This window comes from Anarhichas minor, unplaced genomic scaffold, assembly GCF_050575085.1.
Source record: "Anarhichas minor isolate MPS153535 unplaced genomic scaffold, ASM5057508v1 ptg000027l, whole genome shotgun sequence".
Classification (NCBI taxonomy): Eukaryota; Metazoa; Chordata; class Actinopteri; order Perciformes; family Anarhichadidae; genus Anarhichas; species Anarhichas minor.
In genome coordinates, this window is record NW_027466473.1 from 9,827,108 (window position 1) to 9,840,931 (window position 13,824).

The 13,824-nt window shown below is 44.0% G+C and overlaps 1 protein-coding gene across 1 annotated transcript; it reads right to left on the reverse strand.

Moving 5' to 3' along the window:
* Positions 1 to 759: 759 nt before the first annotated feature.
* On the reverse strand, positions 760 to 13,596 carry LOC142960711 (plastin-3). Its single transcript, XM_076102688.1, has 16 exons — positions 13,471 to 13,596; positions 8,475 to 8,580; positions 8,233 to 8,384; positions 6,095 to 6,224; positions 5,533 to 5,665; positions 4,843 to 4,924; positions 4,589 to 4,754; positions 4,330 to 4,472; positions 3,984 to 4,079; positions 3,684 to 3,879; positions 3,148 to 3,226; positions 2,918 to 3,035; positions 2,678 to 2,808; positions 2,297 to 2,420; positions 1,918 to 2,042; positions 760 to 1,812 (listed from the first exon to the last, which is right to left on the reverse strand). The coding sequence occupies exons 2-16, from the start codon at positions 8,533 to 8,535 to the stop codon at positions 1,680 to 1,682; spliced, it is 1,869 nt and encodes a 622-aa protein (XP_075958803.1). The 5' UTR covers positions 8,536 to 8,580; positions 13,471 to 13,596; the 3' UTR covers positions 760 to 1,679.
* Positions 13,597 to 13,824: the final 228 nt, after the last annotated feature.

A 13,824-nucleotide genomic window follows, 5' to 3' on the forward strand; every position in this document is an offset into this window, starting at 1 on the left:
TGACAATGTTTTTTTTTCAATCTCAAATTCAATACAATTTACTTAAAAGAAAGTGTGCAAAATATGTTGTTTATGGGTGTAACATGACATTACTCGCCTGATACTGCACAGTATTTATGTTATTTACTTTTATGGCTGTTGTGCAGAGAATATAAAAGTCCACTTTACCACATGAAATGTGTGAGCAATGGATTCCAAAGGGCATTTAGTAAAACCAAGCGTCCACAAATTTATGTCCAGATACAATACTTGACATGTAAGAAAAATGTAGTCTCTAGAGTTCATATGCTTTCTCATTTTAACATTAGACTGTTTTTGTAATTTGCTATCCTCTTCTAGTTGAGTGTTTTTTGTAATTGTTTTACTTTGATTGATGTGTTGGTACTGGTGTGTACCACCGTTTGTTCATGTCTTTCATTATTAACTACTGTAAGGGACTGAGGGTAATTAGAGGCATCTACGTTCCTGGCAGGGGGCTCCACCCACACTCCCATATGAAAGGATTGGGAACAGGTGTGCTGAGAGAGGAGATTTGTACTCGGGCTCCTGAATGAGTTGGATTTTCTGTTTTGTTTGACTTTGGGTTAAATAAATAAAAGCTCTGTTAACAGCTGACTTGACCGTCTTTGACTGCTGAGCTGTCATTATGTTGCTTGCCCTTTGTCCAAACGTTTTATGACTGTAAAAGAACAATATTTAAACTATGTCGATTAAAAACCGGATATATACCTGATCAAAACATTTGGGCCACCAAACGAGCAGTTTTCAATGTCATATTTATTGTTACAAGCACATAAGAGTAGACATGAACATGAGGCCAAATACAATTTGGCCATTGTCATAGAATATCATCAAACTACCTGGAATGAAGTTACTGTTTATATTTGGGAATATTGAATACAAAAGAAAAACGGAAAACCTGAAAGCGCGAGTACAAGTCGTCTTTGAGACGACAAGAAGGCACAGCAGAAGCCAGCAGAGTCCAGTCCGCCTGCTCCTCATCCAACGTAACAGACAGACGTCCAACACAACACAGACCAGACGGCCCCCCAAAAAAAAACAGCATTTACCTCGAGTAATAACCCCAAGAAACAAACGAGTAAGGATACAGACAGCACGCCAGGCTGGTCATGCCTATAATTTGACCGTATGGCTTCTGTATACAGATATGTAGAAGTTAATGGTGCCAGTTATTAAGATGTGCTTGTACTTCATTAAGCAGAGGCAATGTTTGGATGTTTTTAGGCTTGTGCTCCACCATCTCGCCTCTCGCTTTCTTTTTTTTGTTTTTTTACTCATCCATATGGTATTCAGGAATGTGTGTTGCTTAGTCAAGGATATAATTTACGTATCAGTCTGAGTAAAAATATGTAAACGACCTTGCAGCTGGAAATACGAATACTCGCTTTAAAAAACAACAACATTCCTTTACATTAATCCTCCCGACTATGAAGAGAGCCATCTCTTAAGACAATTTAGTATTGTGGATTCATTTTAAATAGGACATTCTTCAGTAAACGCCTCACAAGAGACAGGGACGCATGCGAAATTGTGCTTCTGACAGCATTTTATTCTCATACAAAAAAAAAAATTCTTCATTCCTTCAGTTGGGGGAAGCTCTTCAAAACTGGAATGGCTTGTGGGTAAGAATAAGTGTCACAATGATCCCAGCCAGTCTCTTAGGCTCGCTTCATCCCCCGACCCATCAAGCAGGCAAAGACCGTCATCACCATTTTGGGCTTCACCTCCACAAGGTCTTCTGGGAGAGCGTAGACGCGGGCTCCGATCTTCCTCGCCATAGAGATGGCGTACCTGGGGACCAAGGAGAGGTTGACTCGTACAGAAACGGTTCACACGCGGTTACCAAAATAATGGCAAACGGCTGCTCCTCATTATTTTTGTCTTTGCAAATCTTACTTGGCGTTCTCCAGCTTGTCCTCGTCGGAGAGGCTGCCGGTTCTTAACAGCTCGTAGTTGACGCTGCCGGGCTGGATGGCGTCTATCAGTTCCACTACTGCCAAGCTGCTGCTGATCTCCTTGTCCTGATCGCCACACGACACACGGATTAAGAGACTAACACAAAGGCGCACCTGACTGATGGGTTATATGATCTGTGTATATCAAACTACCAAATTTGAACCTGTGAGATGGGGTTAAACACGCTAAAGCAAAAACAAAGACCTTTCAGTTTAGATTATTTAGTAACATCTCTTTTATGTCAAAGTTCCACATTAAAATATTCTCACATGGTTGTTTTTCACAGACATGTAATCAAAGAGAGGAAACACAGGTTTACCTTGAAGCTTGAAATCTTGGTTGATTTTCCAGCTTCTGCCAATGTTTTGTTCACCCACTTTACGATGATGTCATCATTTACTTTTTGTCCATCACCCAGTCCCTCTAGTACATTCAACGTATATCTGAAAGCGTGGACAAGCAGAACATTTGTTACATTATTAAACATGAACTGAACAACGGTGTCATTATTTTTCCACTGGTGCCCAAAGACTAGAAACTTAAAACATCAGGGAGGAAACTTTAATTCTGGAGAACACATATAATCCTGATAGTTTAATTAACAGCACCACTGGTTTGACATGGATGCGTCCTTTACATTTCAGAGATTCATTTCTATTTGGTTCTTTTCTGAAGTGATCCAGATGCAGTTGTGTTTCACCTTCTCATCAGCTGCCACACCACGGCCAGGGTCAGGGTAGCGTTGCCATCGTTCAGGTCCTGCCCGCCGATGCCAACGAGGGAGAACTTGGCTGATTTGCCCAGCTCCACCGCATAGTTACAATTCTCCAACTAGAGGCACAAAAAAAAAAAAAAAAAAAAAGAGTTGGCAAAAAAGACGGCCAAAGCGTTTTCTTTTTTTTTTTCTCGTGTAGGGATGATTCAAAACAATCTGATTCACCTTTTTCATGTTGGTTCCCAGTTTGGGGTATGGCGGCTTGTTGACCTTGTTGTTCCAGTCCACAGGCACTTTAATCTTCTCGTAGAGCTGAAGGATGACCATGGCATCCTGGAGGTCTCTAGAAGACACGATCGTGTGAGATAATCATTAACAATGTGACAAATTATGAGTCCTCGTCAGATACAGGAGAGAGATTATCTGTGTATTTGCATCTTGTTTGTGGTACGTACCCATACAGATGATTGACATGTGGGTTCACTCCCAGAGAGTTCATCCAGTTTCTGAATGTCCTCTCTTCCCGTGTCTCACCTAGACGGCAGAGGATCATGGGATTTAGGGGGCTTTTAGGTGACGTACTGGGGGTCTCAGTAATAGTCAGTTCTAAACATGCTGCCTGAATTGGTCTGTTGTCACTCTGTTCGCTACATAAGCAACATATCTGGTAACTAGATTGTTGTAAGTATATGTTCTGCATACTAACTAATGTATCCAGTAGGAGCTAACGTTAGGAGTGGCTCGTTGTCCCATTATAAAAAAGAAAATATGTCTCTATGCTGAAAGAAGCCCGTAGGCCAGTTGGGTAGCTAACACAATGCAACTATTTGTTCAGAGCTGGTTGTTCTCAGGCTGTAGCTGTAATCTCTCCGGTTGTTATTTGTGTATTTAGACCTTATTTGTTCGCAGTGGACCTCCATGACGGTAGCAGACATGGAAAGCTACACCACTACGCTCCAATACCAGGACCTGTAACTCTCTCCAGACCCACCTTCCAACAGTCCCCAGTTAATGTCCTCATTCTCGGGTTTGACCAGCGCTGGATATTTGTTGAACAGATTCGCCACGAAGGCGAGGTTGAGTTTGGGGTTTCCGCTGATGACGTCAGCCGGGGTGACAAACTGTCGACAGCCGAGTCTGTCGGCCTGCTGGAGCATGGCCTCGGCCCTCTTCAGGTCGTCCTTCTCCTGAACAACACACAAGAACCACATGCTCCGGTCAGAGACACCGTACAGCTGTTACCGTGTGGTGAAGATACTCAACCGGGCGTGCCGACTGTCAAAGTGCTTACGCTGAAGCCCGCCATGTTAATGTCTATGCGTGGCTGATCTTCATCGGTGCCTTTTGGGGAGATTTGATTCAGGAGGTGGAAATAGGCCCTCGAGTCCTGGAGAATCATACAAACAAAAACAAATCAGGTTTCTACCAAAGAACGAACAACACAATCTGCTTTGTGACAAACTGGTGATGTAGCTCTACTCCAGGTGAAGTATTGATGAACTTGATGCTGCTTGTGAGCTACTTTCAACCTAAATCAAGTTACTTAGATGTTTTCTCTAGTCGTTCTGCATCTGCATTAGTCTTCCTTTATAAACACTACACCACCAACTGGATTCAATGCTAGCGAGTCAGCCCACCTTGATGTCGGAGCTGAAGTTGTTGATCTTCTGCCAGCCAGCATTTTCCAGGTGAAAGTTTGCCCAGCGCAACAGCAGTTCTTCTGGAGACAGCTTCATCAGGTCCTCTAGGGTTTCCCCGTCTCTCAGCAATGCTGCCAGCGCTGTCGAGGAGTGTTAATGATCAGTTAAGACACTTGACAACCGACCAGGAAACCCTAGTGATGTGAGCACAGGGCTCAAAAGACAATGTAGTGGACCTATCAACTGTGTCCTGTACCTTCATTTCTGCTGAGCTCGATGTCAGCGAACAGACCGATCTTGATGATCTGCCACAGCAGGCCCAGCACCAGATGGGGCTTCCCCTCTTTTAGGTCTAAAGCGCCGATGTTTACCACATGGCAGCCGATGGCAGAAGCCGAGTTCAGGGCCAGGTTCAGATTCTCCTGCGAGGGGGGCAAAGCATCCGATGTTGGGAAGATCAAATAAAAGCAAGAGAAACAGCAGCCCCGATGTACGGTAAATTCAACTGACCTGTATCGTAAACGGTGTCAGCTTCTTCTTGTTTATAGTCCTCTCGTCGATCGTGTCCGGCACCGACAGGTTTATCATTTTGCTGTGCAAACGTACAAAACCAAACATGACATTTTAGTAAGACATTTCATGCAGTATGCTCATCGTAAAGTGATGAATGAATGCATGCTTGTGAACCCATTAAGAAATGTTCGTCCTAGTGGCCAAGCAGTTAATCATACAGACCGACTCTACAGCTCTGAAATCTGTTGCGTGTTAATCTAAACACGGCAAAGTGACGGTTTTAGCTGTCGAATGCCGACACTCAGCCCAAAATGACCTCGACTCACGGCAGTGTTTGCAATTTGGATCAAGTTACTCGAGTGATAAAAGTAATTTTCTGTTTCAAATTACCTTGAAACTGGTGATTTAACAAAAAAGGCAACTCATATTTGGAACAATATGTAATCATATTTAATGAATGTCGTACTGTTGTATTAGTATCAACAGCTCCTCTGCAATACGAGGCAGAATGTTGTTACGGTCGACTGATATCCCGATACATGCTCCTTTGTCTCTTTTCATCAGCCACAATGTGATCAAAACATTAAGTGCAGTGAGATGCAGGTATCTGACATTTATAGCAGGAGTGTAGCTAGGTGAGGAGGGGGGGGCATGTTGCCAGCTCGAGGTGAAAAGAGGAACTCTCACCAGAGTACTATACCGTCTGCGACACACGTGAAGAGGGAGTCTGTGTCGGGATTCATGGGCAGGACGTGTTGGCAGTCGGGGTCGTTTTCCAGAGCGGTGTTGATCCAGTTCACAAAAGCATACCGCTCCTCCTCTGTAGGCACACACACACACACACACACACACACACACACACACACACACACACACACACACACACACACACACACACACACACACACACACACACACACACACACACACACACACACACACACACACACACACACACACACACACACACACACACACACACACACACACACACACACACACACACACACACACACACACACACACACACACACACACACACACACACACACACACACACACACACACACACACACACACACACACACACACACACACACACACACACAATTATTAGAACGAGACAGTATCGCTCATATTGAGTCATTTAAGTTGGTCCATTTGCTCATTGGTAAATCTGTAGCTGAAGGGCAAACGGCACATAGTCAGCAGTTAATGACCAACATTAGAAGGAGAGAGTGTGTCCTACCGGAGAACGAGTGTTGTGTGCCTTCGCTCGACTGCACAGACGTCCCCCCGATAGCCAGGATGCCTTCTTTTCTGTTGATGACCTTGCGGAAAGTTTTTGCTATTTGACTGCCCTTCAGCTCCTGGACGATCTAAAAAGAGCCCAAAAGAAATACTCAGAGACCAACTACCACCATGCCTCCGAAATCATGAATTATTGTTTTCGGCTGAAAACTCAGGGGCCAAAGCCTCAATCATCTTCTCTCCTGTTACTGTTGTTGTCGTGTAGAGCTCCTGTCAGCCTCCATGAACAACCTGCCAGCTAAAAGGCTGAGAAGATGAGATGAACATCTAGACGAGTGAGTTCTGAACTAACACCGTTAATGTAACAGAAAGGTCCAGGAAGACTTCAGCTTGAAGGGTTCATAGAAGAAACTGATGTTGTGTTGTGCATTTAAGTACACTGTACTGATTTAAAGTGAGACTGTGCATTCACCACTCCTCTAATCTAAGTATAGTGTTCAGTGTGTGTGTGTGAGTGCCAGTATACCATTATCAAGAGTAACAGTACACCACCAGGGCTCCACACTAACACCACCCTCTCATCCCCACATTAAATAATTACCCATAAACAATAAATCAGTCTCAACAACAACACCCAATGGGACCATAGAGAGCTCTGTGGTTCATACTTTGATAAGACGTATTCTATGGTGTTGTGTGCGATACTCCCTGAACCTGAAGTTATCTCTGCTTCATCAGTGACCTCAGCCTCTCGGCCACAATGAGCTATTCAGCCCGACTCTGAGAGACTGTGAGCACGAGGTCACAGGCTGCCAGCTCGCATTTTTTTGGGCTGCTCCGGGTAAAAGAGGCAATCACAATAAGACAATCGTGACCTCGCAAAGACAATAAGGATTTCAAGTTATTTCAGCAACTTAGCAGAAAGCTATTTTTTTTTCAGTTATATGGGCAATAGGGAGGACATCCACATTCATTTGTATTTAATCTGGTTTGTTATCACCCATAAGAACATATTTTAAAGGGGTGTTTTATGTGGAGGAGCACACACACACTCACACACGCACACACACACACACCTTTCTACCACAATGGCACAATGCTGTTTGGCAGCTAACTGGAAAGTCCCAGATGTCCTCCCTTCCCCCCGGCACATGGGGGGGACACAGCACAACAACAAGAGACAGAGAAAATTGACAAGAAAACTTCCTCCAACTTTGTCGACACCATGACTTGATTTTGGAAATTAACCAGAGAAGGTGCATCAAACTATATTTTTAAACAGATAGTTAAAAAAAAAGGATCTGAGTCTTGTATCAATGACATCCTTTTAAAATCACTTCAAATCTTTATTTTTTTAATTATATTACATTTTTGCTGGATTTGATTCTATGTGATTTTTCTTTGTACTATTTAATCGGCTGGTTTTATTTAATGGTCGTCTTGAAATGTTTGAACCCTGATTTTTGCACGTAAAGGACTTTTTGATATAATTTGATTATTTCCATTATTATCATCATTATTAATATTTCACACACGACTTTGGCTACATCTACAAAAGGTACTCAGATGACCTGGAAACCATAAAGAGTAAATCAAACCTGAAGTAAGTAACAGCCTAACTTCAAGACTGACTCCCAGATATTCGGGCATCCGAATCAGAGTTATTATCATATTCAGGGTTAAACTTACTAAACAGCCACCCGCCCTAAAACAGGTCACTTGAAAAAAACAAAACACAGCTGGAGAAGGTTGTTTGGTCGAACCCCTCCGATAGTGAGGTCTTGAATTAGCTGCACTCCTGAACCAGAAGCTGCCTCTGTGAATGACTGCTCAGTCATCATTGCTGAAACTAAATACTGGAACTCACACCACTTTGCTGACCTCACTTCCACATCCCCCGAGTATGCATATGTGTGTATGTGGGTGTGTGTGTGTGGCTCGTAGAGGCATTTCAACGCTGCCGTGCGTGGAGCTGCTCAAAGTAGCTCTGCGTAGTGGCCCCACCCAGGAGGGCGAGGTGCTTTTAGGCAGAACAGAAAACAAAGACCAACTCAAGAGTAAGAAAAGCTCCGAGCAGAGAGTTAAAACTTTGTCAAGCTCGACGGTGCAAACCGCTCCGAGCTCCGCTTAACGTACCGACAGGAACTCCTCGAAGCTGATCTTATTGTCCTGGTTGCGATCCAGTTTCTGGATGATCTCTCGAACCATGTATCCAGGCTGGCAATGGCCGGTGTCTTTAAGGAGTTCATTGAGCTCATAATCACAGATATATCCATTGCCGTCCAGATCTACAGAAAATCCCAAAAAGAACCATTAGACACCAGGACATTTGGTACAGATGGGGATAACATACTCACGGTAACTCGGCCTTTACTCACCACATTTGTCAAAGATCTCTCTCATCTCCTCCACCTCCTCTTTTGATATTTTTCCAGTCATGTTTCTGCGATTGACCCGAGGTGGTCGCTCAGAGAAAAAGTGGGACTGCGGAGAAGAAAAGAGCACAGAGTCGTCAACGCGGACTTGAAACGACAGACCCATCCAGACTGCTGAACGCTCACGACCTTTCTGCCAACAGAGAAGTGACCTTTCCTCCAGGCAGAACAAAAGTCCCCCCCCATCTTCTGTCAGGACTTAAAAGTAGTGCGCACCTCATATATCCACACTGATCCCCACCCCTGCTGATCCTATCTACTGTTCTCTTTGGTTTCTAATTTCAGCTCTTTTCCCTTTTCCAAGCATGACTCTCTCCCATAATCAAAGTCATTTCCTGTTCCATTGTACAGCAGTGAGCCCATGCTGTAACACAAATGCCAGAGAAGCTGAGACCACTGCACTCCTTTGATGATTTTACGCAGCACTCTCTGACAAAGTTGTTAACGACAACAGCATGTTCTCCAAATCCTCTAAAACAAACAGTTTTTATGATAATCTATTGTTTTTTTTTTTGCTCTTTCATTGGCTCCACAAAGCAGATTTCAATCATTTTATTTAAGTGTTGAATTAATCTTTCATGCAAACTGAGCTAGATGTAATGAAAAGTGCGATTTCATGCGACGACATTACATCTGCGGCTTCTTCCCCGATATGCTGGTTCATCACGAAGCTGTTTTGGGGTATTTTTTGACATTTTTAAATCAGAGCAGAGAGGTTAATTCAAACGTGTAAAGACTCAAGTCACATGAGCCAGCGAGACTCAAGTCTCGGTTGTTTTGCTCTTCTGAAAAAACCACAGTGTTCTTGAACTCCTCTGAGGCAAAGCGGGCCGTCTGAAAAGTCACTGAAAATAAGGAATTCCTTCTGAGTGCCTCATTCCCGTTCTGCAGCGGCGGAGGAATGCACGAGGTCTGGTCAGACCGGGCTTGGCTTACACAGAGGTGAGCAGGGTGTGCTGCCTCGCTGTCCGAGGCTAAACCGGTACGGTGGCATTCCTCTCGAACACAAAATGTTCAGAATACAAAAAAAGTGAGCTTTATAATGCGGTGAACGAAGGATCCCAGATTTTTCCAGAGAGTAAAGTGTTCCCATTTCCTGATTTAAAGTACAGATTGTTTTTGTTTTTAATACAGTGCATTAGTCAGAACGATGGGCAAGGCCATTTCTGGCTTCTACAGTGCTACACGTGTAAAATATATGGGAATAGTTAAATGTCCGGTTAAATTTAAGCCTGAATTGGTGAATTGGTTTAAATGGTTTCAGCCCATCTAGTCTTCCGGTGTCCACAGCAGCCTCACATTGAAGCAGACACACAATGAACAAAGGTCCAGTAACCGTGCATCCTCTTTCATGAACGAACCTATTAATAGAACTCATGAAAGATGATTCAACGGTAGCCATGTGGTCTCCGAGATGTGACTCAGTTGCTCAGTTAAAACCAACACTTTGCCCAAAACATAATCAAAAGTGAGTTTCCCGACAAAGTCATTCAGATGAAATGTTTCTATTCATTAAGCACCAACACCAACAGAGATACCTTTAAAATGCCACTCCGTGAATCACAGAGAACAGGGTGTTTTTCCTTCTACAAAGTACTACTAAATCAGGGCAAGCACAAACTCCTGACTAAACGATTAGGAAAATGACGCCGCCGGTATTGCTATATTTAACTTTGCTCCAAAAAGGGATGTGAAATGTGGCCGCAGGAGTCAGCACCCAGCTACAAACACCCCCTCCACCTCGCCAGCCCTTCGGCACACCCCGGACAGAGGGAGAGTGAAAACAGAAGAGGGGGTTAAGTACATGGAGCGAGGGCACAGATGGCAGGCGACAACTGTGAGGCGAATCCCTGGTGCCCCAGAAGAATGGAGCGTTTGTAACCAGCCGACACAAACAACGGCAATAAATCCCGTGTCGCACGAGAAAGTGAGTTCAGAGCGACAGGCTCCGAAGACAGTTGCCGTCTTTGACAGCTGGACTGTGCGCTCGGAGAGGGGAGATAAATTCCTGCGCTCTTCAACGCGGCAGCAAGCTCGTAAATGGAGCGGCTAATGTCGGCCTAAAAGCATATCAATACTACTGATGGAGTTCAAAACACATTATTGACCCAACAGGCCCGCAGGTCATCCAGGGCCGTGTGATGTCTAGCAGTGGCAAAACAAGAGCAGCTGGACTTTTTGCCTGCTCACTCATTCAAGAAGCTCACACACATAAGTAGTTTCTCTCCAAGCATTGGCTTTAATTGTCGAAAAAACAGCACAATGCCACCGTTTATGATCATTTTTGCAGGATCTTGGAGTGGATTGAAAGCGAAGGGCTGATCCCCAGAGTTAAATGTGCAGAGCCGACACACCCCGCCCCGTCAGCGCTTCATCCACACAGCTACATGGGAAATGTGAGGCACACAAATAGACCCGAGTGTGGTCAAGTTCATACGCGCACACACCCAACATAGTCTACAAGAACATTTTTTTTTACTCTGTCACAATCACCCGCAGATGTGAGTCAAACTGACTCACGCAACATCAAACAGTCTGTGACAGCGGCTTCCTTTATTTCCCACTCAAGGCCGTTGTGGACGACAGAAGCACGGCCACACCGACAGGTGAGGAGAAGGTGCCGACAACAAACGCCGTGTGTGGAGTTTACACAACTCTGACATCACGCGCAGCTGCAAGGCTGGGTCTAGCGGTGTTATAAAAGGCGTACAAAGCGAAGGTAACCGGTGAATCATCATGGAAATATTCAAATGAAGTGGTCACATGACAGCATCCCTAACCATGAGCAGCTAATCTTTACAACTTACCTATCCCAGAAATGAAAGCTGTAGTAGCAAGTATAAGAGGCGTGTGCCAGCAGAGGTTTAAACACAGGAATCCCTGCTAACCATCACTTAGGAATGTCATTAGACAGGTTAGTGAGGCGCTGATGAATCAGATGGGTCGGGCTGTTAATGCTGCAGGTAATCAGCCACACCTGCAAGGGTTTGCCTCTACTCAACAAAAGCAGTGCAAAGCATTATCCTTTAAACGCCGCATAATCAGACAGTACAAGGCACGGTCACTGTGGAATGCCACACTTTCCTCACGCGAACATGTCGTGTGTCCCTGAGCGAGATACTCTATCGCTCTCTGCTACAAGGCCATTGTCATGTAGCTGACTTCACAAGCAGGGGATGTATACATGGAGAGAATGTATGCGTGTGATAAATAACTATTATTTTTTGTTGTAGTACAAGTACGGAAAAAAAGAGAGCAGCCCAGTCCTCAAATCTGACCTCTACATATGCAGTACTTCGATAAAAGAGTTCATGGTTTTTTGGACGATTCTTCCTTTATACTATCTATCACTATGTGTCTGCTGATTTAGATTAAAGACTTTTTTTATTCACAAAGTAACACATTCAAGGGATTGTATAGCCTTGGTGGAGAGCGCTCTCTAAAGAGGAATAAGCTTGAAAAAACAGATGCAAACGTAAAAACAAGTGCAGATAATAAGTCACCCGATTACATTCACTGCGTCGTAAAAACAAGTGACAGCACCTGTTTGAAATCCTGACAGTGCAGAAAGTAGGGCAACCTGTTCATTCACACAGGTGTCGGCGTGTTTATGAGCCGACACCAAATACAAGCACACTTCCTCCTCCTCCTCGTCTGTCTGGTTTGTCTTTACAGAGACGGCATCAGACGTAAAGACTGTACTGAAAACCCCTACAGTAGCTGCTCTAATGGGATTCTGCAGCATGAATAAGGGAAACTCACATTTGACTTAGCTGGTGTAAAGCATAGTACACACACCACACACGTGCACATTCACAGGCAAATTTCCCACACCAATCAGGTTAATGACGGGCACAGTTCAAATGATTTATAGCTCGTTTTCTTCCCGCAGACGATGTGCAAACATTTGTTCCCCACTGTTGACACTATGAACAGTATTATCTCCTGTCCTGATATCAACAATGGATTTAATACTTTTGAAGTAAACAATCAAACCTATTTTACAACACATCTATCAAAGTATGCCACTGCACAAGTAATACAAGACCAAAACATGAGAGATGCAAGGAAGAGGACCACAGATGAGGGCCTGCACCCACAACACAGTTCTTGTTCCAAGTCTCAATATTTATGAAGTTAATATGCGGGACTTTCCGATACTATCGGGCAGTCTTGTTGTTCAAGGCTGTGCTAACAGTGATCCACGATTGGGATCCCAGATGTACATGTGCTGCAGCACCAGATGGCTCGACGGGAAAGATCTGGTAAATCACTCAGATTAGTAATCCAGTTTACACGAGCACACAATCCCACTTAAATAAAGAGCAAATAAGAACAATGTCTTTCAGAAGATCAATTATACCAACTCATGCAGAGCGAAGTGTGGCACATACAATAACATACATTAAAACATATTGTAGACATGTGCTTGCATCACATAACGAGACCTGATGTGTGATCAAAAGCACAGCGAGGTTACACACACACACACACACACACACACACACACACACCGAGCATTAATTAACAGTGACCCATGCTTTACAGTGATGCTATTAGTTCCCGTGTGTTGCCTAAGTTCTGTCTTTGAGTCGTAGAGTTAGTTACTTCTACTAAAAGTGATTACAAATTAAAAGAGGCTACTGTATTTCAGTATTTCCAGGAGCTATCCAGCGCCCCAGAGGAGGACTCGTAGGATGAATAGGCTACAGTGAAGGTGTAGCTAAAGCTAGCTGGCTAGCGACTGATATGCAAGTTTTACGCGCAGGAAACTGTCGCTGTTTACTCCTCCAACTCCATCCCTCCTCACCGAGGACAAGCGGTACCACGGAGAGGAACGACCAAGACACGGAGGGTATTTTTTTAGTAAACGCAACCGAGACAAACTCTAGCTGTAAGTAGTTGTTGGGATAGAAGTTGCCAGGAAATTGGTACTCACTGTCGGTGCGCCTGAAATTTCCAGACAGCGTCCAGTCTGCAGTCCTGCCTCCTCCACGTAGAGACAAAAGTAGAGACAGCAGTGGGAATGTTGGCCCCGCCCAGTCGACGACGTCACCGCCAGACGTTGACATCCGGCCTGTGGAGCAGTATTTGTGCAAAACAGCTACAGCTAAATATATGTATATTTAATAAAACGTCTTAGATTCTGAATTTAAAGAAGGTTAGTTCATAACAAAACGTTTTTAAAGAGATAACACAGTGTCTGTTTCTTCAGTTTGAAATGAGTTTGTTTCTAATGAATATTTGACCTTGTTTCATCCAAGTTATGTTGACTTAAAAGGATAATTCTGGA